General features: G+C 41.4%; 1 protein-coding gene across 1 annotated transcript in view; it reads right to left on the bottom strand.

Annotated features, from left to right (window-relative positions):
• The window catches only part of LOC126273341 (dynein axonemal heavy chain 10), a 1,458,287-nt gene that overhangs the window by 1,336,390 nt on the left and 106,103 nt on the right, over positions 1 to 15,794 (bottom strand). Inside the window, exons 83-84 of the mRNA XM_049976887.1 lie at positions 13,713 to 13,934; positions 8,232 to 8,471 (exon numbers count right to left, since the gene is read on the bottom strand). Of these exons, the coding sequence (XP_049832844.1) occupies positions 8,232 to 8,471; positions 13,713 to 13,934 (462 nt within the window). The remainder of the gene's footprint in view (positions 1 to 8,231; positions 8,472 to 13,712; positions 13,935 to 15,794) is intronic.

Raw genomic sequence — 15,794 nt, 5'->3', positions numbered from 1 at the left:
AAGCCATTAATCGTTGTTGCTGTTTCCATGTCATGGGACATGGAAGTCACTGCCTGTAATTTTGTGCCTGGTTTCACTATTCTAGTTATTTTATGATCTTCTAAACTTAAATTCGGCTGTTGTGTTCCATCTGTGACTATCTGCAAATAGGTTTATTTTACGCATCTTTGCTAGTTGACGATAACTGTTTTCAGGCCTGCCAGTACTTGGGTGCTGTGTGGTGGCACTGTTTGTTTTGCCTTTTTTGTCCATATTAGCTAATAATCCATCTTGAGGAATGCTTGATTTTGATTCACTGTCGGAGACTCCTCTCATGGTTGAATTGGTTTTTTCCTGTGGTTGAAAGTGAGTCTGTTGTTCTTTGTTTCTGATGTCCCTTTTCTCCCCCTGTGGCTTGATGCAGATTGTTGAGATATCACAGTCTACAGACGAAAGCACTTCAAAAGGGTTTTTGTGCACAAAGATTGTGTTACTGGTACTTTTACTGTTCACATGCTTTTGCAGTTCTTGCATGCTGTTTTTGTAAGTGACTTTAGTCCATTTTCCGCTAGCAGGTGCGAGGCTTTGCTGAACTTGTCCACACATTCCTTTAACTTCATGACTTCGTATTTACAATTTGTACATGCCTTCTTTTTAATGGCAAAATTAACCTTTTTCCACAGAGAAAAATGTCAAACTTTAACGATGGCCACTATATTGTTTCCATATAACACATATGGAGTGATGATATTAAATGTGTGATCCATTCAACAGATGAAACTGCCAATACACAATTATGTCAGTGGAGCTTTCTTTGATAAGCATATTTGGTGCAGACCCGCTTTGAAAATGAACAGATAAGTTCACAGTCATAGAAATTTAACTAAAGAGTTAGAAAACCAACACTGAGGTGACAAAAGTCATGGATAGCAATACACACATGTACAGATGGTGGTAGAATCCCACACACTAGGTAAAAAGGGCAGCACATTGGCAGAGCTGTCATTTGTGTACAGATGATTCATGTGAAAAGATTTTTGATGTGATTATGATCACAAAATGGGAATTAATAAATGCAGAATGGTAGTTGGAGCAAGATGGAGCAAGATGCATGGGCATTCCATTTTCAAAATCATTAGGGAATTCAATATTCTGAGATTCAGAGTGTCAAGAGAGCACCGAGAATACCAAATTTCAGCACTACCTCTCACAACAGACAATGCAATGGCTGACAGCCTTCACTTAATGACTGAGAACAGCAGCATTTGCACAGACATGTCAGAACTCACAGAAAAGCAACACTGCATGCATAACAACAGAAATCAGTGAGGGACATATGACAAATGTATCTGTTAGGACTGTGAGCAAAATTTAGTATTAATGGGCTATGGTAATAGATAGCCAACATGAGAGCCTTTTGTAACAGAACGACTTCACCTGCAACACTTCTCTTTGACTCATGACAATCAGTTGGGCCCTAGGTGACTAGGAAACTGTGGCATGATTAGATGAGTCCCAATTTCAGTTTGTAAGAGCTGATGGTAGGCTTTGAGGGTGGCACAGACCACATGAAGCCATGGACCCAAGTTTTCAACAAGGCACTGTGCAAAACAGTAATAGTGTGTATCCATAATGGCATGGGCTGTATTTACATGGAATGTACTGGGACCTCAGGTCCAACTGAACCGATCATTGAATGAAACTGTTCTGTTCAGCTTCTTGGAAACTATCTACAGCCATTCATGGACTTCACATTCCCAAAGAACAATGGAATTTTTATGGATGACAAAACATGATATCACCAGGACACAATTGTTCATGATTGGTTTGAAGAACATTTTGGACAATTTGAGCAGTTAGTTTGGCCACCCAGATCACCTGATAAGAATCCCATCAAACATTTATTGGACATAAACAAGAGGTTAGTTTGTGCAGAAAATCCTGCATTGGCAACACTTCCGCAATTATGGATGACTATAGAGGCAGCATGGTTCAATATTTCTGAAAGGGACTGTTTAGTTCATGCCACGTTGAGCTGTTGCACTACGTTAGACACAAGGAGGTCCAACACAGTATTAGGAGGTACCCTATGACTTTTGTCACAGTGTAAGTTGCGGTGTTTCTCCAACAAAAAGTTGGCACTAGATAAAAAAGAAATCATACCTTAATTGAACCTATTTACTGACAACTGGAACTCAACTTGTGCCTGTCCCACTCCCACCAGACACCTTGCTTGTCACCACTGATACAACCTCCCTCTGTACCAAAACACCCCAAGTACATGGCTGGTGCACTGCCAAACACTTCTGTACTCAGTGTCCACCCAATTCCAAACCTCTGACTTCATTCCTGCACATTTTAATCAACTGTATACTTACCAACAATAACTTTATCTTTGAGGAGCAGGCATACAGACAGATCAGGGGCATTGGCATGGAGAACAGGATGGCTTCTTCCTATGCCAAACTTTTCATGGGTCACATGGAGGGTTCTTTCCTAGAACCCATAAGTCTTCAGTTCCTTGTCTGGTTTAGATACAATGATGTTGCCATATGGACTCATGGTGAGGCTGAACTGTTAAAATTCTTGAAATCTCTAAATTCATTCTTTCAATTAAATTCCACATGGTCTTATTCCAAATCCTGTTCCTGTTTCCTTGATGTTGACCTCATCCCCATCTTGGGTCAGCTACACACCTTTGTTCACATTAAACCAACTAACAAACAACAGTACATACATTATGGCAGTTGCCATTCTTTCTATGTCAAATATTCCCTCCTACATAGTCTTGGCATTCAAGGTAAATTTATTTGTTCAGATGCAGACTCTTTACAGAAATACACCACAATTCTCACCTCAGCCTTCAATTAACATAATTATCCATCTAGCATGGTTCCAAAGCACACTTCTGGGCCATCACATCCAATCTGCATACTGCTGATCTCTCCAAAAAAACATCTTAAGGGTACTACTCTCATTATTCAGTATTATCCAGATCTTGCCAGTCTTAATCACCTATCTCAAGAAGGCTACGACTCCCTAAAATTGTGCCCTGAAATGTTATGTTCAGCATTTTGTCCATCACAGCTAGAATAGTTATTCATCACTATCTCAATCTCCACAGTATCACTGTGAGACACTATGCTCCTTCTGCACCCATTTCGCTACCCTGTGGCTCCTCCCCTGTGAGAGTCCCCACTGCAAGATTTGCCCTATGCAGCCTCCTACGACCACCTATACCAGCCCTTCTGGCAATGTATGTACTATAAAAGGGAGAGCCACATCTGCAACAAAACATGTCATGTACCAGCCATTGTATAAACACTGTTCAGCCTTTTGCAATGGCATGGCTACCACCAGGTTATCAGTTAGAATGAAGGAGCATTCCTGGAGGTGTTATAATGTCCAGCACACATTATCCTACTGCAAAACATGCTCTAAAACACAACAGTCATGACCTCAGTGCCTGTTTCACCACATATGCCACATGGATTCTTCCCCCAAACACCAATTCCTCAGGACACCACAGATGGGAACTTGTGTTACAACATGTCCTCTGTTCCCACCACCCACATGGGCTTACTTTACATTAATTTCCTTGCCTGCAGCATTTCTTCTCAGCAACTGCTCCTTTCTTTCTCCTTTTTAGTTTTATCATGTCTAATCCCCCCCCCCCCCCCCCCCCGACACACACACACACACACACACACACACACACACACACACACACACACACACAAAAAATTCTGCTTTCTCAACCAATGGTTGCTTCTTCAGGAAAGAGGGAAGGAGAGGGAAAGACGAAAGGATGTGGGTTTTAAGGGAGGGGGTAAGGAGTCATTCCAATCCCGGGAGCCAAAAGACTTACCTTAGGGGGAAAAAAGGATAGGTACATACTCGCGCACACACACACATATCCATCCATACATATACAGACACAAGCAGACATATTTGTTTGTGTGTTATTTTATTGTGCCTGTCTACCGGCACTTTCCTGCTTGGTAAGTCTTGGAATCTTTTTTTTATATATATATTTTTCCCATACCGTGGTACTTGATCGTCGGGAGTATGTGGCTGAGGGACTGCGTCAGCTTTCAGACAACTCTATATACAAAGTTTGCCAAGGTAATCCCATTCCTGATGTCCAGGCAGAGCTTCCAGGAATCCTCAGAACCTTAGGCCCCCTACAAAACCTTTCACCTGACTCCATCAAACTCCTGATCCCACCGACACCTCGCACTCCTACCTTCTACCTACTTCCTAAAATTCACAAACCCAAACATCCCAGCCGCCCCATTGTAGCTGCTTACCAAGCCCCCACAGAACGTATCTCTGCCTACGTAGATCAACACCTTCAATCCATTACATGTAGTCTCACATCCTTCATCAAAGACACCAACCACTTTCTTGAACGCCTGGAATCCTTACCCAGTCTGTTACCCCCAGAAACCATCCTTGTAACCATTGATGCCACTTCCCTATACACAAATATCCCGCACGTCCAGGGCCTCGCTGCAGTGGAGCACTTCCTTTCACGCCGATCACCTGCCACCCTACCTAAAACCTCTTTCCTCGTCACCTTAGCCAGCTTCATTCTGACCCACAACTTCTTCACTTTTGAAGGCCAGACATACCAACAATTAAAGCCATGGGTACCAGGATGGCCCCCTCGTATGCCAACCTATTTATGGGTCACTTAGAGGAAGCCTTCTTGGTTACGCAAGCCTGCCAACCCAAAGTTTGGTACAGATTTATTGATGACATCTTCATGATCTGGACTCACAGTGAAGAACAACTCCAGAATTTCCTCTCCAACCTCAACTCCTTTGGTTCCATCAGATTCACCTTGTCCTACTCAAAATCCCATGCCACTTTCCTTGACGTTGACCTCCATCTGTCCAATGGCCAGCTTCACACATCTGTCCACATCAAACCCACCAACAAGCAACAGTACCTCCATTATGAGAGCTGCCACCCATTCCATATCAAACGGTCCCTTCCCTACAGCCTAGGCCTTCGTGGCAAACGAATCTGCTCCAGTCCTTAATCCCTGAACCATTACACCAACAATCTGAAAACAGCTTTCGCATCCCGCAACTACCCTCCCGACCTGGTACAGAAGCAAATAACCAGAGCCACTTCCTCATCCCCTCAAACCCAGAACCTCTCACAGAAGAACCCTAAAAGTGCCCCACTTGTGACAGGATACTTCCCGGGACTGGATCAGACTCTGAATGTGGCTCTCCAGCAGGGATACGACTTCCTAAAATCCTGCCCCGAAATGAGATCCATCCTTCATGAAATCGTCCCCACTCCACCAAGAGTGTCTTTCCGCCGTCCACCTAACCTTTGTAACCTCTTGGTTCATCCCTATGAAATCCCCAAACCACCTTCCCTACCCTCTGGCTCCTACCCTTGTAACCGCCCCCGGTGTAAAACCTGTCCTACGCACCCTCCCACCACCACCTACTCCAGTCCTGTAACCCGGAAGGTGTACACGATCAAAGGAAGAGCCACGTGTGAAAGCACCCACGTGATTTACCAACTGACCTGCCTACACTGTGACGCTTTCTATATGGGAATGACCAGCAACAAACTGTCCATTCGCATGAATGGACACAGGCAGACAGTGTTTGTTGGTAATGAGGATCACCCTGTGGCTAAACATGCCTTGGTGCACGGCCAGCACATCTTGGCACAGTGTTACACCGTCCGGGTTATCTGGATACTTTCCACCAACACTAACCTATCCGAACTCCGGAGATGGGAACTCGCCCTTCAGTATATCCTCTCTTCTCGATATCAGCCAGGCCTCAACCTCCGCTAATTTCAAGTTGCCGCCGCTCATACCTCACCTGTCTTTCAACAACTTCTTTGCCTCTGTACTTCCGCCTCGACTGACATCTCTGCCCGAACTCTTTGTCTTTACAAATGTCTGCTTGTATCTGTGTATGTGTGGATGGATATGTGTGTGTGTGTGTGTGTGTGTGCGAGTGTACACCTGTCCATTTTTCCCCCTAAGGGAAGTCTTTCCACTCCCGGGATTGGAATGACTCCTTACCCTCTCCCTTCCTTTCGTCTTTCCCTCTCCTTCCCTCTTTCCTGAAGAAGCAACCGCCGGTTGCGAAAGCTAGAAATTCTGTGTGTGTGTTTGTGTGTTTTATTTATCGTGCCTATCTACCGGCACTTTCCCGCTTGGTAAGTCTTGGAATCTTTGTTTTTAATATATTTTCCCATGCGGAAGTTTCTTTCTATTTTAAGGTGTTTCAAAAATGACCGGTATATTTGAAACGGCAATAAAAACTAAACGAGCAGCGATAGAAATACACCGTTTGTTGCAATATGCTTGGGACAACAGTACATTTTCAGGCAGACAAACTTTTGAAATTACAGTAGTTACAATTGTCAACAACAGATGGCGCTGCGCTCTGGGAAACTCTATAGTACGATATTTTCCACATATCCACCATGCATAGCAATAATATGGCATGGTCTCTCAATGAAATTACCCGAACCCTTTGACAACGTGTCTGGCGGAATGGCTTCACATGCAGATGAGATGTACTGCTTCAGCTGTTCAATTGTTTCTGGATTCTGGCGCTACACCTGGTCTTTCAAGTGTCCCCACAGAAAGAAGTCACAGGGGTTCATGTCTGGCGAATAGGGAGGCCAATCCATGCCGCCTCCTGTATGTTTCGGATAGCACAAAGCAATCACACAATCATCGAAATATTCATTCAGGAAATTAAAGACGTCGGCCGTGCGATGTGGCCGGGCACCATCTTGCATAAACCACGAGATGTTCGTAGTGTTGTCTAAGGCAGTTTGTACTGCCACAAATTCACGAAGAATGTCCAGATAGCGTGATGCAGTAATCGTTTCGGATCTGAAAAATGGGCCAATGATTCCTTTGGAAGAAATGGCGGCCCAGACCAGTACTTTTTGAGGATGCAGGGATGATGGGACTGCAACATGGGGTATTCGGTTCCCCATATGCGCCAGTTCTGTTTATTGACGAAGCCATCCAGGTAAAAATAAGCTTCGTCAGTAAACCAAATGCTGCCCACATGCATATCGCCGTCATCTATCCTGTGCACTATATCGTTAGCGAATGTCTCTCGTGCAGCAATGGTAGCGGCGCTGAGGGGTTGCCGCGTTTGAATTTTGTATGGATAGAGGTGTAAACTCTGGCGCATGAGACGATACGTGGACGTTGGCGTCATTTGGACCGCAGCTGCAACACGGCGAATGGAAACCCGAGGCTGCTGTTGGATCATCTGCTGCACTAGCTGCGCGTTGCCCTCTGTGGTTGCCATACGCGGTCGCCCTACCTTTCCAGCACGTTCATCCGTCACATTCCCAGTCCGTTGAAATTTTTCAAACAGATCCTTTATTGTATCACTTTTCGGTCCTTTGGTTACATTAAACCTCCATTGAAAACTTCGTCTTGTTGCAACAACACTGTGTTCTAGACAGTGGAATCCCAACACCAGATAAATCCTCTGTTCTAAGGAATAAACCATGTTGTCCACAGCACACTTGCACGTTGTGAACAGCACACTCTTACAGCAGAAAGACGACGTACAGAATGGCGCACCCACAGACTGCGTTGTCTTCTATATCTTTAACATCACTTGCAGCGCCATATGTTGTTCAAAATTGTAACTACTGTAATTTCGAAAGTTTGTCCGCCTGAAAATGTACTGTTGTCCCAAGCATATTGCAACAAACAGTGTATTTCTATTGCTGCTCGTTTAGTTTTTATTGCCGTTTCAAATATACCAGTCATTTTTGAAACACCCTGTATATATATATAATGCACTTAGCTTTTTGCTCTGATTAACCTGTGTGCAGCTGCTTCTCAGTAATCTCTATCTTGTGTACTACCCTATTTTCCACCTTTAAGTTCTCAGGTTTTAAATCGGGTACAGTGCAGTAGCTAACAACCAGTTTTTCCTACCCAGTCCTTTTTACTTCACTCCTCTTCCTTCCCCTTCAACCTTCCTGCCAGAAGGAGCCACTGGCTCTGAAAGCTTGTAAATTTCAGTATCTTGAAATGCTGGTTCTCCTAGCACTGGTTGGTAAGTAGACTTTTTATTTATACAATTACATTGCATTTTCAAAAATTGATTATTTTCATTTTAATATAAATTCTAAGATATCAGAAAAGATTCACAAGTTATCAAAAATCAGAAATGACAAACTATAAGTAATAAGTTCTTTATGTACAAAAAAACAGACTAGACACTAACCTTAAAATGCCTGAGAAGTGTGGACAGAAATTTGACGTTATCATGAGCCTGATCATAGTAACGAACAAGATCAGCCTTATATTGGTCAAATCCAGCCCCTATTTGAGAACCTCCTGCTTGCAACAGCTGCAGAACCTGAAGCACACTGGGAGTGTTCAGTTGTTCTACCAGTATACTAAGACCAGTCTCACGCTCGTGCCAACACTCATATTCTGCGATAGGCCCTTCATCTGCTGGTTTCTATAACAGCAAAACAAAAAAAGAATTGAGACATGAATTAAAAGTTATGTTAACATTTTTGCTACTGATGGAACAATGAAAACAAAATTTATCAAGTAAATATAATACCTATCTGGCACACAAGTATGAGCCTCTATTTCCATATAATCTTGCAACGGAACATTACACACACACACACACACACACACACACACACACACACACACACACACACACACACACACACACACACACTTGCACAACAACAAAAAATTGAAGCATCCAGAAGACAGGATCAGATCTCAATGCTAATGCATGCATGTACACAGCATCATTGGGTACATACATGCATAGAACTGCAATTTTCTGTGACAGGGAGAATAACCACCAGATTGCAATAGTGTTGTTCAAGTTTTATGTTGTAACAAGGCCTTTTAGTGTATATAAGGAACGTGAATAGTATCAGATGTTGACTGACATCTGTGAAGTACTTGGAGATGTCAGATACTCAAGTGAGACAGCATTACCAGCGCATAACAGAGCTTGAAAGGGACCCAATTTTGGGTTTCCATTCGGCCAGTTGTTCGTACCAAGCAACATCCATATTAATAGAGCGTTTGGGAGCAACACAGTCTGAAGTTTGACTGCATGGGAACCTGATGGAAAACATAGTGATTGAGATTCCAGCCAACCATTTCTGTCCATCAAAAGGGAGGTTCACCTTATCATGCACTACTTACACTATAAGCCCTTCATATCTGTGCCTGCCATCTGACATCAAGTTATGAACTCCCTCTAACATTCTGTGTCATCTCACACCACTGATTGGGGACTAGCAGCAGCCAGATTAGGGATTGCCTGTTGTGGTATAATAGTTTGTTCCACACATTTCTCACAATCAAACGAAAGATGTTCTTTTAAACCCATTGGATAGGTAGCATATACAGAAGATTCCACTGTGCATGCTTTGATTTTGGTTTGTGCAGAGATGATGGGAGAGGAATGAGCACTGGACAACAGTGCACTTCTGCTGACAGTGTAGTCACCTTCAGGAACAGTTGAAAGATGCTGAGAAGAAATGTCATTCTCTTTTGTTCTGTCCTAAGATTCACCTCAGATATAATGTTCTAAGTAATAAGAGATTTGTCACCTAATACAGTACATGTTAAATATGAGAACAACCAAATACAGAAAAATTCTTTAACAGGCAGTTAATTCAGTTTATAGCGAGTTGGCATAGATGTGAGCTCTCTTACAATCCTCCACCCTCTGTACGTTGAGACAAGGTCCCACAGTACAATGAGTGGCAATGTGTTGCAGGTCAAAAGCTTCAAAGAACTATGAGAAGGTGACCACAAGAAAACAATCAAGATAAAAGTTAGCACAAAGAGTATCAGACTGACAGATCACTCATGAAGTTGTTGATTGGGTTACAACCAACACCTGAGCCTTTTAAAACATGCCACTTCCAATATGAAGGCCACCATTACCACCACAAAACAAAGAGCTCCATTTGATGTGGTGCCATGACCAGGAGACGAATGGTGTTACACTGTGTTTAGCAATGAATCGCAGTTAAGCACTGCCCCAGATGACCATCATTGGTGAGTATGGTGGTCAGCTGGGGAGATGTCCCATTCTTCCAATGTTTTGGAGTATGACTACAGGTAACAGCTAGTAGTGATTGAGGGGATGCTGACAGCACTACGATATGTCTTGGACATCCTGCATCGTCATGTGTGATGTATCATGAGACAACACTGTGGAGCCATTTCTCAACATAGGACAATGCTCATGCACACATGGTGTGTATCTCTATGAAAAGTCTGCATAATGTTGATGTACACCTGTGACCAGTAAGATCCTCAGATCTCTGCACAATAAAAAATGTGCGGGACCAGCTCGGATGTCAAATCTGTCCGAGTGACAGTATCCAGAAGATCAACAACGAGTTACACCAGCTGCATCAGGAGAGGATGCATTGGGTTTATGGCACCCTACACTACAAAATCACTGCATACACACAGTCCCCATCATACTGATAAGAGGGCTCACACTGACAAATCTTTGTAAATTCAACACAATTTTGTAATCTCTGAAACAACATCGCGTAGCCTCTCAACCCATGAAGTTTCATTTTATTTTCTCTTCCCCTCCTGGCTGCTTCAGTTTTTGTCAGGTAGTATATTTAGAAGGAACATTCATTCATTCATTCATTCATTCATCCACAATGTTCTGCAGATCATGTTGAGAAGGAGAACTTTCAAGGATGTGGGATGAGCCAAGGTATACACTGACGTAACATAATTACATCGTAGAAACTTAATCTGTATACTGTATTAACAGTAAACTATCACTACACTTCATAATGCTATCATGTTCATGCCATCTAAATTAATAAAGCGAATTAGTAAGAAAATTGTTACTTTAAGAACAGCTACTGCCTCCTCAGTTTCACTGCATAGTTGAACAGAATAAAGGAGAAAATCCAGACATTCACTAAAGGTGTAACTTATGTTGGGAGTTCCACTTTCCACAAAAATAATGATTATCTTCATCAAAGAATACAGTCTTGCCTAAATGAGCACACTGCATTTCCCAACTGTTGTGGTGTCCGTGCAATCATTTGCTCTGTCATCAAACATTTGTTCAAAGAAATGAGATGCTAAAGGTTTTTTTATGTCGAATTTTTTTGGTCTGGAGGTTTACGTAGACCTAATTTACTGTTATGAAGCACATGACATCTAACTGATTTCTTCTTGAAGGTACTAGCATCTATAAAAATACATAAAAGACAGTAAAAATACCATATTATGTTGCCTAGTAGAAGGATAAATTGTTGCTGCAGGGGGGGGGGGGGGGGGGGGGAGAGACATTATACAAATGGCTGGCCAGCAGTTACTTTCACGACATCTAACTCCCAATTGGAGACAGCTGTCAGAGACAGCAAAGCATGTGGAAGAAAAGTTTAATGGAATGGACAATATCTTGAAAAGAGGACATAGATGAACATCCACAAAAGCAAAACAAGATAATGGAATGTAGTCAAATTGAATCAGGTGACGTTGAGGGAATTAAAATAGGAAATGAGACACTTAAAGTAGTAAATAAGTTATGCTGTTTGGGGAGCAGAATAACCGGTAATGGTCAAAGTAGAGAGGATATAAAATGTAGACTGGCTATGGCAAATAAGGGTTTCTGAAGAAGAGAAATTTGTTAACACTGAGTATAGACTTAAGTGTCAGGAAGTATGGTGTGTAGAGGTTGGGTTGGCTGGTATGTTTTGAGGGAGGAGACCAGACAGAGGTCATTGGTCTAAACGGATTAGGAAAGGAAGTCGGCCGTGCCCTTTTGAAGGAACCACCCTGGCATTGGCCTGAAGCGATTTAGGGAAATCACAGAAAACCTAAATCAGTATGGTGGTGTGTAGAAGAAACATGGACGATAAACAGTGTAGACAAGAAGAGAATACAAGCTTTCAAAATGTGGTGCTACAGAAGAATGCTAAAGATTAGATGGGTAGATCACATAACTAATGAGGAAGTATTGAATAGGATTGGGGAGAAGAGAAGTTTGTGGCACAACTTGACTAGAAGAAGGGATCGGTTGGTAGGACATGTTCTGAGGCATCAAGGGATCACAAATTTAGCATTGGAGGGCAGCGTGGAGGGTAAAAATTGTAGAGGGAGACCAAGAGATGACTACACTAAGCAGATTCAGAAGGATGTAGGTTGCAGTAGGTACTGGGAGATGAAGCAGATTGCACAGGATAGAGTAGCATGGAGAGCTGCATCAAACCAGTCTCAGGACTGAAGACAACAACAACAACAACAACAACAATTACGAATTTAGAAATAGGTGCTAATTAGATTTTCACTGACATTAATAAATAGTTTAAAGCTAATTCACTATCACTGAACTTTGAAAAGACCCACTATATGCAGTTCAGAACCTGTAAGAGATTTCCTTGCAGCATGTGTGTAATGTATGAAGACATGCAGATAGAACTGGTTAACAGTGTTAAATTTTGTGTGTTATAAATAAGTAATAAATTCAGTTGTGAAGGACATACCGCAGAATAGTTGAAGCACCTGAACAGGTCTGTATTTAAAATGTGAATGCAGCCAGGTGTGGGATGTACAAATATAAAAAAAAAACTTGCATACTTTCCTTCTTTCATTGTATTATACTAAATGAGTAAATGTTTATCGTGTGCAAGACCGTATAATAAGACTCATCTGTGGTACAAATTCAAGAACATCATGTAGAAACTTCTGACTAATGAGGAGGTACTGAGCAGAAAGGAATTTGTGGCACAATTTGAATAGAAGATGGGATCGGTTGATTGGACACATTCTGAGGCATCAAGAGATCACCATTTTAGTATTGGTTGGAAGCATGGAGAGTAAAAATCATAGAGGGAGACCAAGAGATGAATACATTACGCAGAGTCAAAAGGAGGTAGGTTGCAGTAGTTATTCAGAGATGAAGAGGCCTGCAAAGGATGAGTAATATGGAGAGCTGCATCAAACAAGTCTCTGGACTGAAGACCACCACCACCACAACAACAACAACTCTGAGTACTCTAATACATGAAAACAGATGACAACAATTCTATCTCCAGGTAAGTGGCACACTTAATTGTACTTTGGCTTACATCATGTTGGCAGGCCGCTTTCATTGAGCTTGTACTAGCTCTTATCTCAGTATCCTGCAGAACCTGTTCCTACCAATCTAGTGAATGCAAGTCTGCCACCTCCATGTGTGTTCATCTATCTGGAAGGACTGTGATCTCACAAATGCCCAAAAAGAGCTTGAAATGTTGTGTGATGTGGTTGGTGTCTGTGAGGATACTTGTTTTGGTATGGTCATGCTGCCTCTCGATCATTTCCATCTGCTTCGCTGTACACAAACACCATCTCTGTTTGTTCCCGGCATAAGTACCAGACAATTCCACTGTAACGGTACATGTTCAGAGGAACTTTCATTCATCATCACCATCTACCATGGCAATGTTGCATTTCCAGACATGTTTGTAGGACCTTTTTCCTCCATTTCCAGTCAGGAAACTGTCTCTGCAGTTTGCAGCTTTTATTAATGTTCACCATGTATTCACAACTGAAATATACATTATTTACATTCTAACTTTCTTTCAAATGAACAAAAACATCCTCCAGATTATGAATTAATAGTTTTCCATCCTTGAAGTGTTTACAATAGCTACATTTAACTCGTGCACCAAATTTTTATGAGGATATTTACCTTAGCAAGAAATGTTTCTGTAACATTAGTAATATGTCTTTCCCAGGCCATAACAACTTCTTCAAGTTGTTCTACTATCTGGCTATCCATTGCCAAGACTGTAAAATTACAATTAGGATCACGGAGTTCTGGTATTTCTGGCACATGTAACTGGATGTCAGCCTCAATATGTTTCAGTGTCCTGGAACATACATAACACTCATTAAGTACTAAATGGTGTCTCTGTAAATCAAGAATACTCACATGTAGCATAAGAATTGTTTCTTTTCTAGAATCTCATGAAACATTAGGCTCTTAGACTTATTTTGTATCTGTGCTTTTTGACAGGATAGAATTCAGTATGCCATTGCTAAGAGATTATTCATGAAGCTTGTGGTGTCATTATCATTAAAAAAACAAGAGAATAGATATTACATTTCCATAAATAATATTTTATTCCATCAGACTATGCTCTGTGATAAAGACTGATGAGCTATTAGCAAAATGTGCATGTAGGTTATAAAAGAGGAACTTGGAAGTGAATAAGTAACATAATGAATGATCTAGAGCAATTCATTTTCTCATTTCTAAGAAAGGGAACAGATAAACAACAATCATTCCGTTTCAACACTTTGTTGACAGGGAACAAGCAACTTTATTAAATTCATTAAAGTGTTATTAACAATTCAGTCAACAGCTGCAGTATTTATATTAGGTGACTAGTTTCAAGCCTTATGGGTTCATCAAGCCTACTGAGACTGCACTGACAGTGCCTGATTTTAATAACAAACATCAAAGTGGCAACATGTGCTCCATAAATGTTTGCAGAATGAGTACCATAATCCAAACTGATTTTGACTTAGTAAGAGGCAAGTGTGGATTGTGACATTCATTCTGCAAACATTTATAAAGCACCTATTGTGACCTTGATGTTTATTATAAAAATCAGGCACTCTTAGTGCAGCCTCAGTATAACAGGTCTGAAAATGAACCTGTAAGGTTCAAAACAAGTCACCTGTTGACAGAATTGTTAATAAACATTTTAAGGAACAACAATCATATCTCAGTTCTATGTCACAATAATACATTTGTCTTAGCTCTACCAAATTGTTTAAAATACTTCAAACAACACTAAGTACACCCAAGTCACAAAATTTGTTTTTCATATGGGTTTACAAACGGGATATAAGCATGCCATGCTATATCACCATAGAAAGAAAACAACACATCAAAAGGTAAGCCAAGAAAATTGTTATTCAGGAATGGAATAGGCTATGAGCAATGTCAAGCTTCTGACTCAGTTTCTGTATCTCGTGTTTCTCCTATTTCCATGTCAGGTTTTGCCATTCAGCTATACACTTAGTTAGTTAATCCAAAAGATCATATTCACAATAAACATTATGATATGTGACATATTCACAGAACAAACACAGAAACGCCAGGTTGTAACATCAACAATATTAGGATAAGGTTAGATTGCTACTCATCATAAAGATGATGCATTGAGTTGCAGACATGCACAACGAAAAGACTGTTTACTCTTTAGCATTCTGCCAACGTCGTCTTCAGCAAGCACACATTTACACAAGCAAGCAAACCTCATGCACACATGTTTCAAAGTCCTCACATTACACATCTAGCAGTGACAGAGACTTTTGTTAGAGACAAAACATTTGCTGATGCTTCTGCCAATGCCAGGTACCTTTTGTATTGTCAAGCCCTGGGTGATGATATGGTTTCATTAAAATAGCGTGTCCTACAAATCAGGTGTACTGCATACCACCTACCACAGTAAAATGATAAGAGTGATTTTCAATAAGGAAACCTTAAGAATTAGTGTCTCTCAGTGGAGAAAGATATTTTAGAAATGAATAAAACTTTTAATTTTGTTGGGCCTACCTCCTTTCACAGATAGTAGATGACTGGACTATAGGCAACATGTAACCGATAGGCACATTGCATTGCGCTTATACTATGTTGCCTCTCTGGGGCATAACCAGTACAAAAGGCTTCCTAGCCCTGTTGGGAAGTGTCAGCAAACTTTTTGTCTTTACCATAAACTGCTCCCCATGACCTGTCCTATCCTCCCTAGAAGTTTGATGT

This window comes from Schistocerca gregaria, chromosome 5 (genome assembly GCF_023897955.1).
Source record: "Schistocerca gregaria isolate iqSchGreg1 chromosome 5, iqSchGreg1.2, whole genome shotgun sequence".
NCBI lineage: Eukaryota > Metazoa > Arthropoda > Insecta > Orthoptera > Acrididae > Schistocerca > Schistocerca gregaria.
Note: the sequence above shows the minus strand (reverse complement) of the source record. Positions and strands in the feature narration are given on the sequence as shown.